The following is a 12,454-nucleotide window of genomic DNA, read 5'->3' as shown; positions in this document are numbered from 1 at the left end:
AACTGTGCCCTGTTCTTGAGTAAGCAACTGTCTAGCCCTTGCATTGACATTGGCATTTGGCTGACTCCATGGTGTTCCACCTCAGGAGGCTAAAGCTAATCCTGAAAAATATATTAAGTGAATGAGAGAAAAGTTTTCTGGATAGAGAATGAAAATAAAGTGCTTTCTTGTTTGTTAATCGCAAAACACAGGCAACTAAGACTCTGAATCATACAGATGGCTGTATCTGACAGTTCTGCAGTATTTCCCATAGAAGATAGAGTCATCATTACAAGCATCTGAGTAAGTAAGAATAATTTTGCATGAGAACAAATTTATAGAAAGAAAAGCAGAATTTCATTTCTGGTACGTAGAGGAAGTGGGCATATTTCAGCTACTATAGGCATTTCACTCTTCTCAGTAAATACTAGTAAGACATTTTGATAATGCAATGCATGCTGGAAGAAATTATTAGGAACTCATATGCACTAGATGACCTTAATGTCAAATTTGCACACTCTATTATTTCAGGACACTTTCGGTTTAGCATATGCTCTGCTTTTCATTCATGTATCTTCTCAAAAAAAGAGAACACAGAGACAAAAGGTTCAAATCTATTCATTAACTTACAATTAAAAAATACTCAATTCACAGAAACTACTTCATACTCAGAGAATGCAGGCACATGAGACTGCCAGAGGGAAATAAGCAAAGGGCTGAGCTGAGGGTATACCCTATGGAATGTAATTTCAAATAGATGAGACAAATTTGTGTGCAAGGCACAGTACTAACATTGTGATTACTCAACAATTATCAATATAGAACAGGCAAACTTAGTAAGTGTATACACTAGGTACAGTTAAGATAGGAACACAATCTTTTAAGCCAATTCTGAAGGGGGTTAAGCACTGGTCAGAACTTGGACTTTCAAAGAGTTACTTACTCTTGTCTTTTTGTTGGCATGCACCCCTCAGCATTTATAAAACCTCAAAACACCCAGCTAAAATGCACTGAGTGCATCAGCCATCTACCAGTGCTAGCACACAAGGAGCGTACTCCATGCATAAAACAAATTCATAAATGTAGCACTTACTTTTTGGCTTTTTACAAACATAGCCTCTGTAGGAAGAACAATAGAAATTATTCCAGTACCCAGAGCTCGCATACATTTCAACACAGTGTTCATTTTGTTGAGGGGAAGGCTCTCCTGCATTCCAGTTGACAAAATTCACTGCAGTGTTGTCTAGCCACAGCCATTCCCCTAATTGGAAAAACATTGAATATATAAAACCAAGATAGTATTTATTTCCATCTTGACACCCACTCCACATTTATTGCCTTCCTGAGAAATCTACATGTGGCCTCTCTTGGAGACAGGTCACAAGACTATTTGAATTTTTGGTCTGACACATCACGTTGCCCTTACATTTTTATCCAAATGATATAACAACAGTTTCTGGAAAATGGCAGGTCAATCTGGATTATGTTACAAAGGCAAGACAGTTTAAAGAAGTATCTCCAACAATATATTGCAATGGTGCAGTGTCAATTATTTACTCCGTTTATAAAAATAACTGATGTTAAAACATAATTTATCTTTCCAAGAAAGCCCTTTATTTCAGTAATTTGCAGGGAGGTTTTGTATTACTCTTTTCAAAGCCTGCACTGAAGTCTTTCTAAATACAATTTTATTCTATTTGGTTTTTAGTTTCTGCTCCTTTCCACCGACTTTACTCACACGGTTTTCCTTCTGAAAGATTTGCTTCAGGGATCTTATGATCACTGTTGTTCAGTGGTGCCGGGACTTTCTGATTCTTCCTTCCTGTTCCTTTTTTTCTTTCTTTCTTTTAATAGTGCTATTTATTTAGAACAAATTTACCCCTTGTGACTCTTAAATTGTATTCAAACAAGCAAATTCTTAGACTCAGCAAGAAAGCTGTGTTTTGTTTTCTTATGAGATTCTTCACATTTTGTTTTTTTAAAAAAAGAGGACATAATAATTTTTCCAAAGATATGAAATTTAGTTATGCAGTTATGCTGAAATCACTATAATCATTATCTAATAATATAATGGCATCTACTTGCTGAAGCAACCCCTTTGTTTATGATCAGTCTAAGAACTGTATTGTTCTGCACCTGCCCTTGCATAACTTTAAAACACATTTTATGTGTCCATTAACCACATGAGTAAACATTAGCTTTTCCTTATGGGTTATGTTTCTAAATCACTGCTCTCTTCAAATTCTTTCTCTTCTGCTGAAAACTCCCCTTTCCTGGTTAAGATTCGAGTAATGTTATTTGAATACTTGTCTTCTCCCCAACTAGTTTGTCATTGAAGTGGCTGAGCAGGCAGCTGTAAAAAAAAAACCTCCAAAACTCAAGAAAACTGCACCCCAAATCACCTGAACAATTCTGCAGTCTTGCCTTTGACACTGGAGCTTTTAGTCTGAGCACCAAAAGACCGTAGCACTTTTAGGTCTATCATAAATACAGATTTTTACTGAATACTAATTGTACTATTGAAAAAAGCAATAATCAGCAAATTTAAGATTTACTTAAAGCAGCTTATTGCCTGTTCTCTCTTACCTTACCTTTGTTACAGTGAAGCAGAAAATAGAAAAACTTGCAATAAACAATTCTATTTTAAATGTGAAGCTGTTCTGAGGGCCTGCTGTAACTAAAGATGGGTCACTGGTCATTCCAGGATAGTCATTCCAAAGACTACAGGTGATATTAGACACGTTGCTCTCTAGCCCCAAAACTGGAGTATCTCAATGACAAGTACATCAAGCTAGGGCCCCTTCCACATCTGAGAAGAGCCAAACTTCATCTCAACTCCAAACACAGTCCTGTTTGTACTGTGTTATATGCACATTTGCACCTTACTTTGTTGTGAGTAAGATTTTTCTTGCTTTAAGATGAAAGTTCCATACCTGGTCTTTCTGTTATATATTACTGTTTATTGCTTGATTACCATCCACCAGCTTCCCCTCTGATGATAATATAGTAACTTCCCTGATTTCACTTCTTATGAGTTACAGGAGTATAATGTGAAGTCTTCAACTCTCAGGTCAAACAGCTTGTAACTATTATTTATCAAGCAAAATGATGTCAAATGTAAAGAAATTACCATCCACATTTCTGTACATTCCTGTCCAAAAAGTTGATGTTTTCCCTTCAAGTGGCTCAATGGTGTATGTCAGAAAGTTGGCTTCAGCTGAGTCTTCAACTGACACCAAAGAGGCACCTGGAAGACATAGAGAAAAAGAATAATCTCTTGGAGACATAAGTCTTCTAGCACAAAGCATTCTCATTGTCCTGTCAAATGTCAGTCTAATTTTGCCAAATTCCAAACTGAGTCTGAAGTTCAAAACAAAAACTAACTTTGGATAGTATCTTATGAAGGACTTTAGCATTGTTGCTGATGTATTTCTTATCATTTCCATGGCAACGCACTAAGAGTTTGTTTCCTCATCCACTGGGAAATAGCAACATAACTAAACAATGATACTAGGCAAAATACAACAGGCCAACATTGTAATCAGCATAAATTTCTACTGATATGTTACCATTAAAACCAAACAAAAAGAAAACAAAAAAAAAAAACCCAAACAAACAAAAAACCCCACACTAAAAAAAAATTAGTTAATTAGTTTTTAGTAAAACATGTATAACTTCAGTCTGTGCACAATATGACATTGCACATTAATGATTAAATATTTTCTGAGCCTTCGTATAGCTCATGTATAGCACAGACTTTGCCAAATTTATAATGCACAGTCATTAGTTTAACTCTTTAAACAGGTCTTGTTTATTTTCCTATATTTTCTTTGTAGCCACCAGAGAAACAAAGATCACCTTGGTCATCTGCTGCCCAGTTAGCATAGTACCCTGTTATTTATATACACACACCACCAGGCATTCTGCCGGGATTCATTCTGTATGATGCTCTAGCAAAATCAAGAAGTCACAGCATAGAGCCAGCAGACAGAATGAGTTGCATGGCTTTGTATGGAGTGGCATTAAACACCAGAAAAAGGGCACCTTCAGCTGTCTTTCATGTGGAGCTGGCATCCAGCCAATAGCTGTGTTTGGCACTTGACTGTTTTGATTTGGCTGTTGATTTTTTGAAGTTATTGTCTCTCAGGTAAGGAAGACACACTTACAGAGAATGCAAATATAAAATTCATTTGAATCACTGCTGAGCTATTGATAAATCCTACAATGGCTCGGAATTCTGCTATGGATAAGATATAATTGAAAAATGTCCAACTGCAAACAAAACCCAGAGTGCAAGCAGGGACAGCATAAAAGAACATGGAACCTTCCTCTTTTTTCAGTGTAGTCTTTATGTTTTTCTACTTGTTCCGCTTTTGTTGAATAGTATCAGATGTTTGGTTACTGTTACGCTGTGTGATAAAAAGCTCTACTACACACCCATGAGGGAGCACAGAGAGACAATGGCAAACAGGGGACCTCTTCCCTGGCTACTCACATGCCCATCACAGGAGCCATCAGCCCATCAAAGACCACACTTCACAAGCCCAGAGGAGCAAAGAGGTGCAATGGCAGGGGAAGAACACAGATTACAGACTCAGAACATCTTGCTCAGGCCCCTCCCAGGGCTGTCGAAGGACATGCTAAGCCACAGTGGCCAGCCATGAAACCCATCAGGACAGCACAATGTCAGAGTTCCTTTCAGATTGAGGCGTGTTACTGCCTAGGGTTATGGGACACATGATGGGATGCAGAAAAGCATTTCAAGATTGCACAGACTTAGGGGAGGAAGCAAAGGCAGGGAGAGGGATGGACCTAGATCATTTGCGAGGAACAAGGATGGGAAAACGGAGGGATAAGAGGATAAGAAGACTGATAATGTGTAAACAGTTTTCTTGTCAGTACAGCTGTCTGACCACAATTGCACCTGATCTGGGCAGACAGTCCTATCTTCTGATTAAACGCTAATTACTATCACAGGTGAAAACTGTTCACTCTGTGTGCATGTGTGTGCATGGGGGTCTAAGTACCACCAGCTGGAGTGGTGTGGGGGTTGGAATGTATCAAAGCTGTCAGAGACCATGGGAAGGAGAAACTACAGCTGACAATTAAGAGTGACCATGAGAAGAGTGACCTGTCCCTGACTGGTACTTGGAAGATGTTGGAACTGGCAAGGAACAAGGACATCGGAACTGGAAAGAGGATGCCGATAAGAAAATCAGATAGACCTTTCACCTGATGTAACCGCAAGGCAAACACAGATGTGCTTGGCTAATTGCTTGGAAGCATATAAATACCGTGTAATCTGTTCAATAAATGATCCAGCTTGCACTCTACCTCTGGGTCCCTGCCTCCATCCTCACAGAGTGGGACCATGAGTAAGAGACCCTTGTGTCCATGGTGCCACAACTGGAGCAAGTGCAGGTACACAAGTTAATGTGTCATCACTAGGGAGTATCAGGTCAGCCTAGTCAGCCAGGTGTGTATCACCAAGGGTGACCACAAACTGAGCTGGCTATCAGAGGTACCAGGGGAGTCCCATCCAGCTGCTGTCTCTAAGGATAAGACCCACTAGTGTATGTGCATCTCTAAGGGTGAGACCAAGGAGGGGATGGCTACTGGGAGACCTGGGGAATTTCAGCTAGCTCTGTATGTCTGTGTGTCCCTGTGTATCTCTACAGGTGAGACCATGGCAGGCAAACTGGAGGGAACAGTGTGTATGTGTGTGGTGGGGACAGGTGTGTACCAGCAATAGGAGACAGGCTGGTGACCATGAGAGCTCATATTTCCAGCTGCCAGCAACTGAGGACACTGAGATCAACAGGCCAGCTACAAGGCAAACTAAGTGTCTGAGTCCAGCTGCTGGAGGGATCTACACTGTATTTGTGTATCTATTCCCACTACAGACTTTCACCCTGATCAACCAGAGAGGGGAACATAATAAAAGGTGTTAGTTCAGGTTGTGTTCATGTGAATGCTCTCTGTTTCTACCTGTGCTGACCTGCGTGGCCTGCCATGAATATATTATGTATAGATGCATTGTATGTGTGTGTGCCTACAGGGAACACACTCTCAGCCTTGTCACTGGCAGCATGAACAAGATCTCTGCGTACTCTGATGGCAGGTTAGATATCTAAGTCATGTTGCTACCAGTGCTATAGACACTAATGACATATGAAGTCTAGTATAACAAATCTTACACTACTTTCCCAGAAAAGGAAGTTGCAAGAAGAAAACAGCACATCAACCCTAGTTTTCTAATATATTCTGCCTAGAAAGCTGTAACTTTTATTCCAGTAGTATAAAACTACAATAATGAAGGGGCAAATTAGATCAGGAATAAATGTATAAAATGACATTAAAATAAGATTTAGTGCCTGCTGTGGATAAGGCTGACTACCTCCTGTCCTGTCAAAGGACAAAGTTTCCACTTTTGTGACCTCTGCTCCAGGCCACAGAGCTCCTCTAATGCCTGGTCCCACACACATAAAAGTGTGTGTCAACAGGTAGACAGCTATTTTCCATATCCTCCCAGATTAAGGCAATAACTGGATACAGATATCCTATCCAACACTTGGACAGACCATCCTTGAAATCACAAAAATACACAGCATAAGTTCAGATTTTCATAGAGAGGAAAAACAATTCAGAAAAATGTGTTCTTTGGTTAAGGCGAATACTTACCAAGTCGAAGGCATTCTAAAGAAGCCTGGGCCCAATTTCTTGTAGATGAAGATTCAATGTAGTAGCAATGACCTCGGAAAGGGATCCAAGACTTGTGTCCTTCTGATTCAGGGCACTTTCCTGGAAGCTGAGGGGGCTCAGTGGGAGCTTGAACTGTTTAAAAAGAAGAAAGCACAAAATTTAAAGAAACAGCTTCCTATGCATTCTTCTATCATTAACAGATTATTCTAACTGAATGTGTGAAAACTCACTCAGTTCTTTAAAAAAAAAAAGAAAGTAATCTTGGTAGTCCATACTGCTTACTACAAGACAATAATGTGAAAATCCTAAATCTATGAATAAAAAGTACTGCAACTTCAGTCTTAAGAAATCTAATCTAGCTAAGAATTCCAGCATACTTTGATCTTTTAACAGATGCTTAAACTCAGCTCAACTCTTTACTCACAGACATATTTTCATGCCTGACTGCTATGCTGAACTAGGGCCCATATGAACTTGGCCATATGGGCTGTGACCTAATATCATGGAATGCAGAAGGCATTATCAGATGATATTAACAGAAGTTTGAGGTCAAAAACAAAAGAGAAGGCGTCCTGAAGAAGTATCCTTAAAGATTTCTATACCACCTGTAGTTTGTCCTCAGTTATAAAAGGAAAATCTGAAAAACTGTTATAGGTAAATACTGCTTGTGTCGACATATGGCTTGGTCATTAAGCTCTTCTCCCTTCAATACTGTACCTGTGTGACTACTACCTGGCATTCATTGCCTTTTGATTTCTAAAGGTTTTGGTCTTGCATGCTTGCTCAATATCAAAATTAATAGCAGAGTAATGTGAGTCTAAGCTTTGCAAAATACATCAGAGATTATCAATGCAAAGTGATGGCCATTCAGAGTCATCTTAGCTCTTTCTTAGTATGTGTTTGCCCTCATTTTAAAACATTTGACCCAAATAAATTTTAATGATTTTATTAATTTAGCTCTTGAACTAAAACCCAGCATCTAAGTTTATATCAGAAGATATATAACACAGCACAATGAACTCTACTGAGATAATCATTGAAATTACAATGGTTAAATTCAAGTTCTTACCATCAGCTTTTTGGCAAACAGAGAAGTAACTTTCATTGCATGATCCTGTCTTCCAGGCTCCAGCAATGTCGAGATAGACACAGCCTATCTTCTGTTTTGGCTCCCCTTCAGCCCATTTAGTATACTTCATTCTCCAGTTATCAATCCATTCGTAACGCCCATTGGTCTGAGAATAAAACAAACCAGAAGAAATTATTAAATGTAAGCATTAACCATTCCTTCACTGGTCAAATGTCTGTCTATGCAGCACCTTGTGCTAGAAGGTTTTTTTAAGAAATCAACAACAAATACAAATGGCTGAAACTTTTCAACTCTTGTTGTGACAAGCAACTACTCATCCAAAAATACACCAGTGAAAAAATGCTTTTCAGCAACAGGAAATGCAGAGTGACATTGAATTAATTCTGAATGTAACAAAATATTAATTTTGGACTAATAAAAATTTCATTTAAAATAATTTGCAGGACCAAAAGTCTGATTACTTCTTGTACTATTTCCCCCAAAAAATTCAAGTACTGTATATTATTTTAACTTGCAGTATATTCAAAAACTTAATAATTTCCCATCAAAGCTGGTGAACTCAGTGAATCGTAGTGTTGGTTAGATTAGGGGAATCTTTTGGGGCTTAGGAAGTGGTGTGTTACGTTCACTCATTTGTATTTCTGTCATATGGTCAGCCAAATGGAGTGAATGCAGGACAAGTGTTTGTGTCAAGGAGAAAGGGTAGTGTATTTTAGCATCCAGAAAGTATCAAAATATCAAAGAATTGGGAAAGGGTAGACAAATAAAATTAAATGAGGTAAACAAGTAAATTATTTGGCTAACTATCCTCAAAAAGTTGAGAGAGTCATAGCAACAGCACCTTATTCTGTTTCTGAAAATTATTTGTTATTTAGAATAGTTTCTACTGTACATCTTAAAGTATGTGGATTTTATCTCAAATACACTATATATACATATAAAGAGCCAGTTCAAGATGCTAGCCTAAAATATCTTGTTTGGAAGTGCACAGAGTGTAATATCACAGAAAAAGTGTAAAAATGTGTGTAATATATACAATTTAATCAGAGTAATCAAAGAGGTCGGATTCCTACGTGTAAATCTGACAGTACACTAAAATATTTATGACCAAGACAAAAACTAGTAAGCTAAAGTAATGAGATATAATAAGACTTTTCAGCTCCTGATTTGTCAATAAGAGAAGCGGCATCATGTTCAATTAGGTTGATACTCGTACCACATTACTGTTAAGACCAATCCACATAGGCACCCCATACTTTAACATCTTTAGCCACAGGAATGAATGACTGTAGGGGTCTAAGATGCTGGAAAGGTCAAACTGATCACGTTTGCAGGTTTTCCGTGCATCCTCCCAGTTCATTTTGGTATGGATGAACAAATAACTACTGTTGTCATAACGCATAATGCTGGATGGGGATGAACTTGTAGAAGGCAGAAACTCAGCATCTGTAAAATACAGGATAAAAAAAGACTCATATAGTTGTTCAAAAGCGGATTGTGATTTCACTGTGGTTGCAAATAGAGTTAAACAAAAAGCCTTTTTTCTTGATTCCATGTTCCCTAATTTTTAATCAGCATGGATTAGATACACTATTATTTAAGCCAGCATCACTAGTAAAAGTCAATTGCAAATCTGTAGAAAGGCAAAGAGCATCTTAAAGCAACCTTTGACAAGGAGTAAAGAAGCATTTTGTATAATCCTCCAGTAGTATTACTGAAATGAATTAGGGTCAGATTAGGTCACAAGTTCTTTAATAAAATATCTTTTCATCAAAAGAAATGTTTTGCAGAGACTGTGCTGTTTTCCAAGGATTTTGCGTTGGTTTGTTTTTTTTTTGGTCAGAGAAAAGAAAAACTCCACAACAGATCAGTCCTTAAATCAGACAATTAAATCCAGGTTTTCATTGCTTTTTGGAGGTGGATTAGCTCAAGTTTGGTGTGGGTGAGTTACAGTCACTCTCCAGACATTTTATGCTACATTTACAAGCCAGTACTTTCCAGAACATTTTTGAAAGCCAATGTGTTCAGAGAGTAAGAGAAAAATCATAGTACAAATATCATGTCAAGGGTCATAGTAAAGACAAAGATGCAGATGCAAATTCCAGCTCAGGAAGGTAGGAACATGGCCATTACTGGGAAGGGTCAGCTAAGAGTAGTGACTCTAACCAGACCTCTGACACACATGACCTTTGTGTTCCTGCCTGAAAAACAATTTGTGGATGTATCTTTATTGGAAGCAAAATAATGCTGAAATCCACACACCCAAGCCATTCCCTGAAAAAAAAAGTAAGGTCTGATTGAACTAAAAAGACAAGTACCTGCATTAATTTGGCATATATATCCTCTGTTGTTATCACAACTCTCATCAGCCCACTTCCCTGCTTCCTTAACAGGATTGTTTCTCATGACAACACAATCAGCCTTGAGGCAAAAAGACATAAGATCAGTTACAAATAGCTAGAAAAAGCAAAGAAAAAGCTTTTGCACCCCTTCAGACACAAGTATGTTGTAGTTTTACTCTCATACTCTTGTAACATTTCAGAGCATAAGTTTTATGATGTGGAGGTTCTGTACCTCTTGCACAGAATACTGAATGTTCCTCTTTTGCACAACATTAGGGTGGATAAACAGACCAGAGCAATTCTGGTATTCTTATACCTCCAGGCATACAGCATGGAGACAAGGAAAGCCACAGACAATTTAAAGATAAGTGATGTCAACTACTGTAGAAAAGACCAGTTAACTTTGCCCCAGGAAAAACCCTGGACCTTCAATGAGCAAGGCAACATTTCTGACATATCAGTCTCTTCAAATTTATTGTTGCAAGTTGTAATAGTGCACACAACAAAATTAGAACTGGTCCTGCCCAGAGGCAGCCAATGATCTGTCAGTATCCCTCACATTTCAATTTCTCTGATATGGACATGATAGCTGGAACCTATGTTGGCACATATTGAACAAACAATGATGAATGCAAAAAGCTGCATGGGAACAAATGGGTTGCGCAGTGAAGAATCCGTATTTATGTTATTCTATTCTATATACTTATTTTGGGGGAGATGCAGAGAGAAACACTTTATTTGTGAGTGAAGTACATTAAGATTTAAATCTTTCAAACTGAACAGTTGCATGGTATTTTGTATTAACTCAATATGATATGACTATGATAACTTATTTTTTCCTAAGATCAAATAAACTTAAAAACAAATCTCAAATCTATAAAATAAGGACTTTATAAGTTTTCACAGACAACTTCATAGAAATCCTACTACTTTTCATAAAAAAATAAAAATATATATTCCGCTCAGAAGAAACATTTTAAAGATGCTTTCTCTTTTAAACTCTGTATTCTTTCAGGTTTTCTCCTTCCATAAGAGATAAGCTTAGAGGCGCTACTTTCAAAAACAGGAAAAAGGACATTATACAGGAAAGTAAGATTTCTACACCAAAAATGGCATTCAAGAGAAATAGAACTAGTCCTATAATGTGCTGTAGTTTCATACCACAGAACAATGCAACACATAAGATCAGAGCTCTGCAAAACTCTATGACCTAGCAGATTGGTTTGTATGACAGAGAAACAGGGGAAGTGATTTTCCTTTTTTTTTTTTCCTGTAAAAACTGAATGGCTCTCTTTTCATGTCCATTCTGCAGCTGTGACTGACAGAATTTCCTTCAGTGTAAGACACAGAGGGGAATGTTTTCAGTGTACATTGCAAGCTACAAACAATTGAGAAACCTGCTAAATTCAGGCACAGGCATGGTCAGAGGACTAGGTGGATGTGCTCATTCAATGTGCTTTCGGGACAAACACAATGAGGCAAGAATCCTACTGTCCTCTTTGCCACAGCCTCTGAGGGAATGCAGGGTGAACACAGAAGCAGTGTAGCTTTCACAGGCACACAGAACTGAAATCTGAAACCAATCTTCTTATGAGCACTCCACAGATCCTGTCACCAGTTAATACAGCGACTGCCAAAGGGCTCAAAACCATTCACTCTATTTAGATTTATATATGACATGTATAAAAGTATGAAAGTAAGAAGTGAAGCAGTAACATGTCCCAAATCCTAGCAAATGTGTAAATGCAATCTAAAATAAAATTTCAGTGAAAAATTTGTGACTTCTATTTACCTGGCCATCATATGAGTATAAATCCATATGTCCTGATGGGAAGCCTTTGGCCCAGTTTGTAAAGTAAACTCCTGTTCCATCTGTCCAGAGGAACCTCATTTCATGATTTATATCATTTAATCCAATCCATGTATCAGTAACAAAATCTTTCATATGGAATGTGAGGAAAGCTAGATTTAAAAAAAAAGGCAAAGTAAAAGAGAAATACTTTTAGTGAAGGACAACTGAAATGTCTGACCTCACCAAGCTTGGTGATATTATTTTTTTCTGAAACACAGAACACTCCATTGTTGAGAACAAAAGCAGGCAAGGTGAAAAGGGGGTATCTTTTGATTTTAATGAACTGGGAAGCAGATGTATAACTGTGGCTTTGGGCAAAATACTTCAGCTAAGTATCTAATCCAGTACTGGGTTGAGTCCCAAAAGCATGATAGAAATGCTTTTAGTATTGTCTCAGGACAGTTTTGAATTCTAGTGTCACAACTAGTGCTCCCCAACCTGGTGCACCCGACAGACTACTACCCGCTGCTGGTCTTCCAGACAGGTGAG

General features: G+C 38.1%; 1 protein-coding gene across 4 annotated transcripts in view; it reads right to left on the bottom strand.

Moving 5' to 3' along the window:
• Positions 1–12,454, bottom strand: part of MRC1 (mannose receptor C-type 1) — a 60,447-nt gene that overhangs the window by 2,089 nt on the left and 45,904 nt on the right. For all 4 annotated transcript variants that reach the window (XM_057432538.1, XM_057432537.1, XM_057432541.1 and 1 more), the window contains 7 exons: positions 11,906–12,075; positions 10,090–10,192; positions 8,988–9,217; positions 7,751–7,916; positions 6,661–6,813; positions 3,110–3,226; positions 1,073–1,240 (listed from right to left, as the gene is read on the bottom strand). In XM_057432538.1, coding sequence (XP_057288521.1) covers positions 1,073–1,240; positions 3,110–3,226; positions 6,661–6,813; positions 7,751–7,916; positions 8,988–9,217; positions 10,090–10,192; positions 11,906–12,075 — 1,107 coding nt within the window. The remainder of the gene's footprint in view (positions 1–1,072; positions 1,241–3,109; positions 3,227–6,660; positions 6,814–7,750; positions 7,917–8,987; positions 9,218–10,089; positions 10,193–11,905; positions 12,076–12,454) is intronic.

The sequence above is a fragment of the Pezoporus wallicus genome, unplaced genomic scaffold (assembly GCF_028554395.1).
Source record: "Pezoporus wallicus isolate ANWC-B61680 ecotype Strahan unplaced genomic scaffold, APGP_CSIRO_Pwel_v1 scaffold_2584, whole genome shotgun sequence".
Taxonomy (NCBI): Eukaryota; Metazoa; Chordata; class Aves; order Psittaciformes; family Psittacidae; genus Pezoporus; species Pezoporus wallicus.
Note: the sequence above shows the minus strand (reverse complement) of the source record. Positions and strands in the feature narration are given on the sequence as shown.